Here is a 15,205-nt window from a genome sequence, read left to right as displayed (position 1 = left end):
AAATACAATAAAGTACATTTTAGGGATGTAATGGTATACCGTTAAAGATACCATGAACCACTCAATTGAACAATAATAACAGTCATTGTTTATACCGTTAAGTGAGCTTTTCAAACTGATTTGGAAAGGCTGCAGTAAGCAAGTGCTGCAGTCTTGGTCTTGCACTGTTGCATGTGCCAACTGCCAAGTAGTTTCAGTTGGAGCAGTTTTTAATGCCATTCCAAAAACCACACATGCCTGACACAAAATCAATATGTTAGCAATCGGAAGAATAAATACAGTGCCAAGAATGAAAAGGGTTTACTTTGGGTTGGCAGCTTTGGGGTTTATATATTTATAATGGATAATGTTTGCTAAACATATGACATGGGGGGGGGGGGGGGGGGATTTTCCCTGGTTCTATCATTAAATTTACAGATAAGTCACACTGCGAAATTCACTCATCTCTGTGGGTATTCCCTGCTGCCATACCAAAGAGTAACATGTCTGTGATGACTGAACACCTTTTGGCCTGCAAGTAAACCAAAGGCTGTAACGTAAAGAGAGCATGCGTGCGTGTGTATATGCGCACACGCTTATACTACCATCAGCCTCCATTGATCTGTGGCATGCAGGTTATAAAGATGGCAACATGTTCATCTTCACCAGTAGCCAATGGGGAGCTAAAAGCCTAAATGACCACTTAAGAAAAGCTATTCAGTTTGCTTTGCCAGTGGCAGCAGGCCCCTCCCTCCTCCTCTCCACACGTGTGTTTGTTTGGTGGAAGCAAAGGGTGGCATTTCAGTGGAAAGTAGGTTGAAACGCCCAATTCTGGACCTGGGTGCCTGGTTTTGTTTGATGATAAATCTGACAATGTATGACCTTTTAGAGAATATTTAAGATTGGTTAACTCCATCTGCTATACCGCGATAACCATGATATACCGTCCTTTGGCAAGAAGGTTATCGTACCGTCATAAAACTAATACTTTGACACCCCTAGTACATTTACATTTCTTTAAATACTAAAATACATTACATCCCTTGAAGCAATGAAATGAGTTCAAAGAAAAATAAACAAGGGAAATAAAGCAGTAATATTAAAAAATAAAATGCACCCAAAAAGTCAAATAAAATCAAATCAGGAAGATCTGAAATCAATACTGATTCATGCTCAAATAAAATACAGCGCCATGAGCCTAATCAATAACCACTTATTTGAGTGTTTGTACCACTTTAAACCTCTGTCTTTCAAATTCAATTAATTCAAAAAACCAATGGCACTGATTCGTGTATGTGTAAGCAGCCCAGAGTGAATACACTTCCAGAGGTGGTCTGGCGAACACTTGATAATACTTCTTTGCGTTTTTGAAGTATTTAAGTCAAATGTCCATCCATCAGACCTACACACTCTACTAACATAAATGCTATACACTGTGTAACCTTGTTCGTAAAAGCTATGCTCTATGTGACCTGTTCATTTATTACTGCACTGATTCCCGTGCGAATACCATCTGGCTGTATGTATATATGATGTTTCCCTGTGCGAAGTTAAATAGTTTTAAAAAATAAAATGAGGATTGCATCACCTGCGAATAATGAGGCATTGTGTTCCCCTGCAAGTGATGGTGGATAATTTGGCGTTTGTAATGATTTTGTCAATTAGGTCATTGTACAATTAAAAACAAGGTTGACGCCACAGCGCAAACTTGTCTCACTCTTTTTTGGACTTTTACAGGTGCAGTAGATTTCCCCACCCAGACCCCCACGTCACAACAGCCTCATTTTCATTACATAGCAGTATTATGTTGAGAAGGGTGTGCAGAATCTCAAGAGTTTTGCACGAGGCACTGCATTGAAGGCACTGTAGTGTACTGCGTAGTTCGACGAAGACGTTGACATCTTTGTCACTTTTTTTTATTAAGGATAACCTAAAGTACTGGTCTATGGTACCTGTCCCCTATCTGAACCCTGCCTGCTCATGGTTAATCAGAGCCAAGGTGTTAGCCCAGGTCTTCAACTTCCACGAACCACTCTCGAAGATCTTGCCTGTGGAATGGAGGAGCGAGATTGGACGATAATTCTCATTACTTGGGGGGGCTCACTGCCTCCTTTTTATAAAAAGGGATAATTTCTGCAGATGTCAGGATGGTTCCATGTCATTTCTTCACAGGATGTTTTGTCACTGTTTCTCGCCGTGAATTTTTTAACGAAAAAAAACATTGAGCTGAGCAACAGTGTGGTTTTCCATAAAGTGTCTTGAGAGAGGTGATGTGTTTCTGCACCTGATGTTCGATTTATGCTCTGACATTCTTTTACAGATCTTGTAGTTTGACCCACATAGTTTGCCACAGGGGCATTTGATCGCATAGATCACTCCAGTGGACATGCAGGTAGCGTAGTGCCGTAGTTTAATCTTTTTACCAGTGAATGGGTGAACAATATTACCTTTGGTAACGTTGTTGCAGTGTGAACAGCAGACAAGGGAAGGTTCCCATTTTTTTGGTTTGTAGAACCATTTGTTTGTCCTTAGGTGGTATTTCTGCTCTTACTAGTGTATCCCTGAGATTCCTACCACGTCTGAAGGCAATCATGGGTGCTTTAGGGAATAGTTCCTTGAGTTCTGATCATTGTGGAGGATGTTCCAATGCTTCCTGATAGTTTTCCCTACTTGAAAGCTTTGTCTTGAGTATTTGGTGATGTGGAGCAACGGTGTTGCCTTCGTTTTTAATTTTAGGGACAAGGCGTTGTTCTTTGCTAATGAGTTCAGACCTTTCTTTGGCTTCCTCAAGAATTGTATCTGGATATCCTCTGGCTTCAAATTTCTCAAGTAGTTTGCTGCTTTCTGTGTCGAGACCGGCTGGATCCGAAATTATGCGTTTCCATCTCAAGATTTGACTGTATGGTAGGCTTTTCAAAATTGAGTTTGGGTGATGGCTTGTAAAATGCAACAAATTATTTGCATCAGTTGGTTTATGGTAAATAGTGGTCCAGATAAGGTTTTCTTTGATTTCCATGTCCACATCCAGAAGTGTAAATGAGGTGCCCCGATTTCCATGGTGGTCCCTCTCATAGCAACAATCTCCACCTACGACCACACACCCATGGCTGGGCTGCGCGACCTGCATTGAACCATTACTGTATGCCGGATGCAGATTATTTGGATTGTACACTACGCTGTTGACACAGTAAGTTTGAGCGCCTACATTTAACACACGTTTATCTTGGTGATACTTTAATCATGCTTTGGCAGAGACGCTCGGATACTAAAACACAACGTTCTTGGACTGTTTACAGACCCCGGCACTATATCACTACTGATACCTGATCAATGGTCGTACGTCACCTACGGCACCTACCGAGTAGAATCTTGAGACTCCACGTTGTATATTCATCTCACAATGGTGAGTGTCCCTTTACTCTATATCTTGCTGGTTGCCATTTTGAGAATTCTTGCTCATTTTAGGCTTTGTATTCCATTCTTTACAGTCCACTGGGCATCCACTGCATGCTGAATGATTTGTATGATCCATCATTTATTTGAAATCCCTTACCTATGCAGAGTGACCTCCTTAAACGCATCAACACTCAGGACTTCCTTAGTCTTGGTGAGCATACCTACTGTTCCGTTTAGAACACCTTTTTGTCAGTGTTCTTTTCACCATTCATCACCTCCCTTACCATTGACTGATTGGCCATCCTTCGTTCTGGTTGTTTGTGGCTTTGGATATAGCTGAATTTGTATTCTGTGTACTTTGACCCCCAATATCGGTTCTTTTTCAATACAATTGTTGAGACATTGTGTCACTTAACTGGTAGTTTTAAACTATTTGATGAACACCAGATTGTGGAATCGACTTAATAGCAACAATATCCTGATTGTACTTTTCTTTTCTCTACATTGTTTTCATTTTAGTTCTTGTACATGATCTCTGGCACATGAAGAAGAGAATATACTTCTCGAAACGCGTCAGCCGTCCTGAATGAACTCCATTTTCTCTGGCTCCTTCGTTTGGAATAAACAAGATTTGTTTTTTACATTTAAAGATTGGATTGCATCATTAACTCGTTGAAACTGTTTTCTCTATTGAAATGTATTGTCTTTACACTAGTACCTTCTTGAAAGACTATTGCGTCGTATTGACGCATTATTACGTTGTGCAGGGGACGGGGGGAGGGGTTCCAGTTTGGATCCTCTTTTCTCTTTTATTATCGAGGAACTAATGCCAATCCAGATCTGCGGGCTTGGATTGTTATACCCAATACATTCCAAGATAAGACTTTCAGATATATCGATGTGTCCTTGTACAACCAGTTCAGGTAATGGGGCAGAGGAGAAAGGTGAAGGTCATTGGCCGGAGCCGGCCCACCAACTGAGCGAACCAGCACCATACCCCCAGCCCTGCAACAAGCCAACGGATCCTGACAGCAGCCTGTGTGAGATCCGAGATACTACCTCCTCCCTGGCCCCCCCGCCCGCTTGGGACAACAAAACCCCAGGGCTCTTCACCTTGATTTCCCCCCCTGCCCCCCACTTCCTCTGCACAACATCAACGGGCACAATGACACGGCGTCAGCCCACCCTCGCCGTTCAGGGCTGCCAGGTAGTGGGGTCCCCACCCACACCTGACGCGAGTGGTCCAGTGTTAACACTGACTATACAGGAGGACCTGCCGGGACGACCCCATCGCACCAAATCAGCGAGAACCACAGGCTCCCAACAGGCGAAACGAAACGGACAAAACAGCTGAAAACGCAGCAAGTGCCGGCCTGAGGAGGCCCCCCACCGCCCCAATACCAGCCTGCGGACAGCACGCACCTGGGTAATCGGTGCTCCAGACAAGATGTCTAGGCAGAGGGGTCCAAAGTCAGCGGACATAGCCAATTTCCTCCACCTAAAGGAAACACCTAAGCAGCCAATAGATGCTAGAGGACAGCGCTGAATCCATATTTCGCAAGCAGGAGGACATGGAAAACGGGTCCTGCAGAAATAACATTTGCATCAAAGGGGTTCCCGCCTCGATCCCGGACCAGGCCCTCCCGGCCTACATTTCCTCCCAGACTTTGAAAAGTCCCTACTCCTACTCAATCGCACTCGGACTGCAAGGCTGCAGGAACACCCATCGGCAGCTAGCCCTGAAGTGATCACCAGAGTGCATTTTTTTCTCAACGAAACAGGAGATCATGGCAGCAAGCCGCTCACAAGGTGATCTGACGTACCAGAGAACTGCCATACAGCTGTTCCAGGACCTGGCCGCCCCCACAGTCCAGCGGCAGCGAACCCTTCGCCTTCTAACGTTCTTTCTGCAGGAGCGGAAAATCAAATACTGCTGGCTCTACCCGGCTTCGCTTCAGTTCACGCTTGAGGGCCAATCGAGGGTAATCCATACCCTGGAGGAGGCAGGCGGCATTATGGGATGTGAGCCCGCGACACCTGAGGATGATGCATCCACCTCCCCATCAAACAAACCACGCAGCTCAACACCGAAACCCCAACATAGCCGCTGGATTAAAGTCCCAAAATGGGGCACAGCCCCCGCCACACACTATCAGTAACCGACCTTCAGCACTTTATGCTGTAACCTGCACTCTTGGCACCCAGGCGTCCCACGCAATGCCCCAGCCGAGTGGATGGACAGTCACTCCGGGCCGTGGCCCATCTGGGTCAGTTTGGTTAACCTTTGTTCCAAAACTTTACAAACTTTCGCCCCATGTTGCTGCACCCAATGACCGAGTTATTTAACTCCTTCCGGGACTCTGCCACTATCGTGCCCTCTATGCAAGAATCTACCACAATTATGCTACTGAAACCCGTCAAAGATCCAAAGGAGTGCGCTTTGTATAGAACGATATCCCTGCTGAATGTGGACGCCAATGCATACTCAAAAGTACTGGCGAATAGGCTGGCACAAATCCTCCAGACCATCATGGACCAGGACCAGGCGGGGTTCATCAGAGGGAGACGCACCATGGAAAACATCCGTCGAGCGCTCAGTCTTATCGAAGTCGCAACCCAAGAACATCGGGGTCTGGCGGTTTTGACCCGGGATGCCACCAAAGCATTAGACAGGGGGGACTGGAACTTCATGCGCCTCAGCATGGAGGCATTCCGGTTTGGCCCGATATTCCAGAAAATGGTGCTAGCAAATTACAAAGCCCCGAGAACATCACTTGGCCTGAACCAGAAGACCTCGCCGCCGATCCGGCTTTCTTGTGGGACAAGACAAGGCTGTCCGCTCTCCCCGCTGATCTTTTCTATGGTCATGGAACCATTCCCCCAAAGGACATGATCCAACGAAAACATCACTGGGCTAGAAATAAACGGCAAACAATTCAAGATCGCCATCACCAACTGCCAATCCTCCTTACCCGCTACCTTGGCTGAGCTGGAGGCCTTCCAGGTAGTGGCAGGATTCCAGGTGAACTACTCCAAATCGGAGGCACTGAGCGTCAACCTGGGAGCCCCTCTCGTAAACAACCTCAGGGCCTCTGCCCACTAGCATGGAGCTCCTCCTCAACGGCCTACCTGGGTATATACCTCACAGCTGACCCAAAACAGCTCTTCACTGCTAACTTCCCCCCGCTTCTCAAGGAACTGGAGGAGGACCTCCAACGATGGGACAGCCAAGAGATCTCCCTACTGGGCCGGTTCACACAAAATGAACCTCCTCCCTAGACTGCTGTACCTGTGCTCTGCTCTCCCGCTCCCCCCAACCACCCCAAAACAGACCTTGGAACAGCTACAGAGGTAGCTAGCGAAATTCGTGTGGAGGAGACGCAGAGCCAGGATACCCATGAGGGTCATGACAGGAGCCGCAAAATGGGGTGGCTTTGGGCTCCCCAACCTGATTTAACTATTTCCTGGCGGCCCAACTGGCGAGCGCTGCAGCCTGGGCGAATCCGGAAGCCCCCCGAAATGGTCCCGCATTGAACAATCCAGATGCCAGCCACAACTACACTCCCTGCTACACATCCCGGGACCCCCCTGCCCCCCCCCCCCCCCCCCTTGGAGCCATGGACCTCAGATGCTATCCTCCACCAAAGCGACCCTTGAAGCATGGGCATGGGCCCGACAGAGGAGGGCCCACTCTCCCCGGTCATCTGGAACCCCGACTTCAGGCCAGGAATGGAGGCAGCTCGATTCAACCGATGGACCAAAGGAGGCCTACGAACCCTCTGCCAACTCTACGAGGCTAACAACCCACTAGGCTTTGAGGAATGCAAAAACCCGCTTTCAGCTGACAGGTTCGCATACATCCAACTACGCCACTGGATATCGCAGCCCGCGGTCCGCCGAGGGGCTACCCGGGACCTCCACCCTCTTGAGCAGGTGACGGGAGAAAGCACAGGTCGAGGTCAGATCACCAAACTGTACCGCCTGCTCCAGGAGGACATGCTGAAGGTCAGGCCACCATACATGTCCGGATGGGAGGCGGACCTGGGTCACCCTATAGAGGACCAGGCATGGGTGGAGATATGGTCCAGGATCAACTCTACATCCAGATGCTTCACAAATGCGCCCTGAAACTTTTCCACCGCTGGTACTGCTCCCAAGCCCGCCTGCACCACTGCAATGCCGACATTGACCCGAGTTTCTGGAGACACTGCGGCGAGCGGGGGGTCCTTTTTCCACATGAAGTGGGGATGCCCGACAGTACAGACCTTCTGGAGGGAGGTCCTGCAGATTGCAGAAGACATCACCCAACGTAAACTCCCGGTGGACCCGGAGGTAATACTTCTCGGGGTGGCGAGCCCGGACTCCTATCCTAAAACTGGCCAATCTGCCAAACTGCTGACACGCCTATTGTTGGCAGCTAAGATTACAGTGGTGCGGAAGTGGAAGACTCGGGAAGGTCCTCTTCTAGCCCTGTGGTGGATAAAAGTCTGGGAGATTCTGGTGACGGAGAAAGTCATAGCCGCGAAGGAGGGGGCTCTCCACCACTTCAATGGCTGGACCCCGGCATTGGACTATCACTCCCGATTCCTGGCGTTCACATATCAATCCCGCTTGATATCGAACTTTCTGGGCGCCCAAAGCCTGGACGGGTCGCCAACCCTCCAGAGCATCATAGACTAAAGGGGCGGCAGAAGAGGGACCATGGGAGGTGGGAATGGGCCTACTACATGCATACTAGCTGTAAAGGGAATCACAATAACTCATGTAATGCTAAGTTAAAGCTCTAACTGTAATAAATAAAGTTGTTAAAAAAAAGAATATTGTAGATCGCTGGGGTCATGGCAGGGCAGAATAAAGTGAAGGCCTTCATTCTAGCTCCTCATTTCCAAACCATTCCAGAAAGCAGGTGCCCACTCTGGTCCCAGTGGACTTTTTCAGTGTGAGCCCTGCGTCGGAGAGACACGAGTAACATATGGTGTGAAGAAAGTCTGCCAATGCAGCGGGGAAAACCCATACTGCCTGTCCGCTCAGTTTCCTCATGTTTCATTTAGGAGTGTATCTTTGTGTTTTATTGACTACTTCCAAAAACCTTGAATGCAGTCATTTTAAACTACGGTATCTGCAGATTATATCGACATCACTTCCTGATGGTTCCATGTCTTAAAATCGCAGCAAAAATGGCTGTGGATACAAAATATTGTGGCAGAAAAGCGTTGGTTTTGCCGCCAAAATCATGTAAAGCATGCGGGGGACACCCTGGACCCATAATATCTAAGGGGGGGCGGGGGACACCCCCGCAAACCCTGCTCCCCTTATTTGGTATAATGGGGTACACCTGTACCTGCGATTTCTTTTTTTACTGGTGACATTTTAGCAGCTTTTTTAATTTTTTTTTTTTTTATTACCTAATACCTTCCTGGCGGAGAGAAACAGTTTGTTTGACGGAAAGCCTTCTTTTAGACCAGGGAATCGGGTGCCAGTTTCTCATCCAATAGAAAGTACAGCTTAAATTAGTTATTTGATATTCGGAAAAGAAAGCAGTCTTGCATTGATCAAGGTTATGGAATATAGCTGGTGCAGGTGTTCAGAATGGTTCCGATAATATTTTATATATGGTCTTTGGTACCAGTGATCTTTCTGCTTGGCAGGTGATTTGTGGAAGGACAGCCCCCACAACTGTAATTTAGGGTGTCCTCTCATTTAACCTTTTGCTGACAAGATACCTGTGTTCTTTCACGTCTAATGTTTTGGTATTTTGGCGGTTCTGGTACTGATATGTTTAAGATCAGAATCCCTCAAGAGTGACACCTAAATAACTTGCCAATAATCCTCATTGCTCCAAGTCATACTTGTCGTCTCAGTACTTGCACCCCTTCCCACCCTCTCCAAGCATCTGAAGCAGCTTTGTGTTTGTAATAGTTATAAAACTTAAACACAATTACAAATGAGTATTTCATCAAATAAAAAATAAAGGAAAGCATTCATCACATGGATACATACTCTACTAATTTAACTAATACAATACTTATTTAAAAAGGTAGCAGGCACTCCTCTCCAGAAAGAACATGGCATGATAACCTGTTCTGAGATGAGTTTGCAGCACACACTTGTTGCTCACTGTACCCTTTCACAGATGGGGGGAAATATCCATTTGCATATCAGTCTTTGTCCTGCCACATGAGCAGTCAGCACCGAAATGCTATGGCAATTCCTCTCTGAACAAGAGTACCAACAGCTACCCCATACGCGTGTTTCAGCCTTGTTGGCCCTCATCAGTGAGGGGAAGCTGTGCCCCTCTGAGCACAGTGAGCAGGGAGTCAACGTATGGTTGCCCCAGGTAACTTAGGGTGACAAACCCCAAGTTCCTTGCAAATATTTTAAAAAGGTAGCAGGCGCTCCTCTCCAATACAATGCTTATGTTCACATAAAAACCACTTGTATATCTGTGTAGTATTATGTATAACAATCATAGCATTTACCTCTAAAATACAATAGAACACATAGCTCATACAACACCAGTTCTGAAGCTTCTGCACATAATGGTCCGGCTTGGGTGATACTTATGTGGTTTCTGGGTAATTCATCTCCTTTTACACCACACATGGAGGGAGCGGTGTGCAGGACTGTCTCTGAAAAAAGTTGAAAGATGAAACACTGGTTACGGTCTTGGAGGTGGCATCCACCTCAAGTACTGTGAGGAACAGTCTGACTATGAAGATTGTCAGGCCAGCTAGCGATCAAACCCCTCATTTCTATTGTAGGCTACTCTTTTGGTTCAGCCTTTCCATTGTTTCTCTCTAGTTGTGCATAATCCACACATTGTTTAAATTTAAGAAATGTGCTCCTGCCTTTCCCACCTTTTCTGTTGGCTTGCCACTTGCTAGAGTTGAAGCCTTCAAGTACTGTCTTGAATCTACATATCGCTGACATCTGTTACTTATTGGGCTGCTTGAGTGTCCAGATTTCAGTCCTTATTGTCACTTTGTTTTTGTGGTCCTTGATGAGTTGGGCTCCTTGGTAAGGTTTTAACTCGACTTCTGTTGCTTTTTTGTTATGAGAACTATTCCTCTGCGTTTCTGCCACCCTTTGCCGCACAGTGTTAATTCCTTATATACTTAATCTGCTGCTAAATCCTGTGAGCCAAAAAAATACTACAGCCTGTGTGAGCCAGAGCTGCTTTGGGTTAAGTGTCTTTCTTTGTGCTTTCTAGCACCATGAAAGTGTTGAATCTTTTCCTTAATTACTAAGAAAACTCTAAGGATCTTCTTTCTCACCAAGCATCGAAAACTTGGAACGACTTACCAAAGAACATACGTAACACGAGAAACCACCTACTATTCAGGAAACTCTTCAAATCCTGGCTCTTCACTGCGTAACTAGAAGACCGCCCACAGGGGCACACGCATAGCTAAAACAATAATGTAGATACCAATCCCGTATCCGACCAAGCAATCGACTACAAACAGCATCTAAGGAAGACATTCTACTACATTTCAAACTATGAGATCGCTATGATGGGATGACACTAAAGACTGAATAAATAGTCATACCAAGACGGAAGGACAAGGACGATTCCCCAATAGCACCCTGGCCCCGAACTACACCCAAGCACCAACAGACTTCTGTCAAAATAGATAGCAAGGGAGTAGGGGGCTACCAATCCACAGCACCAACCCCATAGGGGGGACTAGATAAACCCCATCATACTAATTTCAATACAATACAGTCGGGAACGCTCCGCCATCACCCACCACAGCCAAATGGTTAAAGGTAATCGGCAACTAAGCCTACCCATAGGAATGCTAGTTAAACTGAACAAGATCTGCTAGAACCAGGACATACAACCCACTAACCCAACTTAAAATCTCTGCATACCTAATACACCCTAAAAGCCACACAATTTCTCGCCCAGCAAACCGCACGCACTTCACCACACCGCAACAAACGCATAAGCCGCACCAACAGCACATGAGGTCACTCTCTGGTCCTATACTTCAAAGCTCAACGCACGGTGGAAACTGAACTGAAGCCGCCAACAGCACACCACTTCTCTCACTCTCCGACTCCCTCTCCACCTGACTAACCTAACCCACCCACCTTCTTGTTTACAGAGCCGCCTGGGGACCAACTCAGTTTGTGACGGTGTGCAATATAAATACCTTTAACATTTAACTAATGTTCTCAAACCCTGGAGAATGTTCTGAGTGAGTTCCGGCCCACTTTCTGATACAACATGCCAGAACAAGTCTCTGCACCCCTCCTCCCCCCCATTCATCCCAGTATAACAGAGGAGGTTTAGCTGTTGGCAACTTCTTGGATCCTCCCTTCTCCTCCTTATTGGTAACCTACAGGACCTAATCTCGCACTTAAACGCTGGCCTTTGCTATTGGCTTTTTCTGACTCCACCGATTTCTTTTCAGAAGGCGTCCTATGCATGCTTGGCTTTCATTGGCAGGCAAACCAGTGTCGCACCTTCATTTCTGTTTGGTGACTGCATGTGGTCTTCCGTCAGGTGGGATGGACAAAATTCTTGTCCTGAGCATGTGCTTGTTTTTGAAGACCAGCCCACTTAATTTCGTGTTTTAATAAGCATGCCATGGACTTGCTGTCCCCTCTGTTCCATTTTTTACTTTACTGTCTGCATTTGTGAAAACGGATCAAATCCCACAGAATTGCTCTTACATGTGGGGCTCAAACTGTGAATGTTTAGAGTTGCTCACTAATTTTTGGGAGTTGCTCACTGGTGTGCACCTTGCTCATCTGTTTCCCTTTTCTTTTGTTGGGGTGTGCTTTTAAAGTGGGGATTTGTGGAAAATGTGTGTTTTTCTCGATTACAATTTTGATATTTGACTTGAGTGAAGCACAAATCTAACCCGGTTTTGTGACTTACATTTCCAGCTGCTGCAGAAGGACAAGTGGGAATGACTGAATACAAATTGGTGGTGGTGGGAGCTGGAGGCGTGGGAAAAAGTGCACTGACGATACAGCTCATACAGAACCACTTTGTGGATGAGTATGACCCCACTATAGAGGTAAGTCTTTCTCGCCCACCAGCCCTATCTTGACCTCCCCTGAAAATGCGCAGAATAAAGGTGGGCTCTTTGGGTAAAGAGGCAAAGATCACACTGTAGTCACATTAAAAGCTTGCCGATTGTAGTAGTTTTGCACATTGGTGAAACTGATACATATTCTCGAAGAAAAGCATTTTTTGTGATAGACTACAGATCGGAGACATCCCTCTAAATTGAGAATGTATCTGCTGCAGCATCTTAAATTTATATCCGGTTTTTATATAGCATTGCATGCCACTTCTACTTCTGCCAAAAGAACAAGTTACTTACCTGTGGTAACATTCTTTGGACTGGATGTTCCTCCCACATATTCCTCATCTTATATATTCAAGTCTGTTTGCTTCAGAATTTTGTTTTCTACCATCGGGCAGTGTTGCGTCGTGGCCATCGACAGCCTCCATCCTGTCCTTGGCCAGGACATCAGTGGTGTAAGTATCGCAAATGCAGCGACCGTTGCCTCAGTTTGAGTTTTTCCTCTGCATGTTTTGGATGGATGGATGGATGGATGGATGCAATGACTAATACGTTGGAGGAACATCCAGTCGAAAGAAGGTTACCATGGGTAAGTAACTTGTTCTTCGACTGAATTGTCCTCCCACGTATTTGTTATCTTTGATACACTCCCATAGCAGTCTGTCTAAGGAGTTGGATGCTAAGAATTAGTTTATTGATGTTGTGAAGAACAGCTTTGCCACATTTGGCTCCTCCCCTGACATACTCTAGGCAGTAGAATCTACTCAAGGTGTGAAATGACTACCAAGTAGCTGCTCTGCAGATGTCCTGCAGCGGTTTCCCTCTATCGAAAATTGAATTAAGCAGACACGCCTCGAGTAGAGTGTGCTCTCAATCCCTCCAGTTGGTCCTTACTGGCTAAGGAGTAGCCTTCCGACATGCATAATACAATCAAGAGTCCGTTTTGTGACCGCCAGCACTAGTCTGTGGACTGTATAGCTTATAAACAGCTGGTCATCCGGTTTTATTTTAGCCAATCTTTGAGATGTAAAAACGAAAGCCCTCTTGGGGGGGGGGGGGGGGTCTAGACGGTGTCACACCCCCCCCCCCCCCCCCCTCCTCCTCCGACCCCTTAGAAGGATGAGGAGACGGGTAGAAAGTAGGTAATGCTATTTTCTGTGCTAGAAATTCAGAAACTACTTTCGGTAAAAATGCTGGACGCACACTCAACACCACCTTGTCTTTAGATTGTGTTCAAATTGACTTTTGGGAACCAAATGTGGGGGAAAAGCATAGTGGGCTTTCTCAAGAGCCATTCACAAGACAACTCCATGATCGAAGTTTCTGCATTTAGTGGAGGATACACTGCAGCTCACTTTGAAAACTGCACCAGTTGGCCTGTGCTCTCTGTTGCCGATACTGTTCCACTTGGGGAAAGGACTACAGCAAACTTTTTTTTTTTTTTTTTTTTTTTTGTCTAATTCGCTCCCATGAGCAAAGCGTTTTGCCCTTTTCTGCATTGCTATAGACTTGCATTTTCTGGGGTTACGTTTTATTTAACGGTAATATATTTTGTAGATTTAATTAAGTTACCATGTTCATATATGGTCCAATGGCCGAAAGAGTAGGTAGTGACAGGCGGGTTGACTGAAGTGCTTGCAACCCTGCGGGCATATGTTATCACAGTCGAGGACATTTTTCAAATTTGACATTCTGAGAGGGCAAGAATGCAGGAGTTCAAAGGGCATCCCCATCAGATATTTTAACAGATTAAGGTCCCACACCGGTACAATAAATGGGACTAGGTGGGGTGGAGGGAGGCAGGGAGGATGATTCACAATCCATTAAAAAAACTCGGCAACAATCAGGATCTTAAAATAGGGGCCTTCGTCTGGTGAACGTTTTGAAAATAGAAACTTCTGCAAAATATCCTTTTACTGTGATTACTTGAAGCCCAAAGTGGGCTAAATGGAACAGAAAAGGCAAGACAGTGTTACAAGTGAAAGGATCATAATCCCTTTCCCTACACCAGCTGCAAAACCTGTACCAACGGCAGCGATACAGGGATTTTGTTGCTGGCCTTCTGGCCGAAAGCAACACCTCATCACGTCTTCCGGAAAGGTCTAATCTTTGTGTTTTACCCTTTAGGAAACGAGGCATGATGGTTCAGATTACTGATTCTGGATTAAGCACTCTTACCACCCCTCCACCCTCTTGCGAGAGCAAGTCCTCTCTTTGGGGAAGAGGAATTGGAGGGCAGATGGCCAGAAGGTCCGGTTACCGTGTTCTCCTGGCCCAGTCAAGAGCAATGAGGATTATGGTTTTCCCGAACTTCCTCAAGATGACAGGAGTGTCCGGGACTAGTGGACAATCAGTCCACCACAAACGCATCCCCTAGAGCTTTTCTGAGGAAATACCCTGGAGCACTTCCTGTTGACACTGGCTGCGAACAGATCCACTTGATGGGTTCCCCACAGGGCAACGATCTCCCGAAGGACTTCCTGAGCTAGCTCCTACTCTTGGGAGACTCTGCTCTGCCTGCTCAGTGTGTCTGCTGCTATGTTGTCTTCTCCAGCTAGATGAACTACCAGAGAGATTCCTTCTTTTTGTGCCCAGGACCGAAACTGCTTGGCCTCTCTGCACAGATGCAGTGACCCCACACCGCCTCTCTTGTTGAGGTAATGCATGGCCCTTGTGTTGTCCGTCATTATCAGGCCATTTCTTCCCCCCCATATCGAGGGTAGGAAGGCCTTCCACGTTAGTCTGATTGCTCCCACCTCTTAAAGGTTGATATGGAGTCTGTACTC

The 15,205-nt window shown here is 46.4% G+C and overlaps 1 protein-coding gene across 1 annotated transcript in view; it reads left to right on the top strand.

Annotated features, from left to right (window-relative positions):
- The window catches only part of LOC138526374 (GTPase KRas-like), a 168,117-nt gene that overhangs the window by 52,407 nt on the left and 100,505 nt on the right, over positions 1-15,205 (top strand). The window contains exon 2 of the mRNA XM_069637045.1: positions 12,274-12,407. Within this exon, the coding sequence (XP_069493146.1) occupies positions 12,297-12,407 (111 nt within the window). The 5' untranslated portion in view covers positions 12,274-12,296. The remainder of the gene's footprint in view (positions 1-12,273; positions 12,408-15,205) is intronic.

The sequence above is a fragment of the Ambystoma mexicanum genome, chromosome 1q (genome assembly GCF_040938575.1).
Source record: "Ambystoma mexicanum isolate Mex_15411 chromosome 1q, UKY_AmexF1_1, whole genome shotgun sequence".
Taxonomy (NCBI): Eukaryota; Metazoa; Chordata; class Amphibia; order Caudata; family Ambystomatidae; genus Ambystoma; species Ambystoma mexicanum.
Note: the sequence above shows the minus strand (reverse complement) of the source record. Positions and strands in the feature narration are given on the sequence as shown.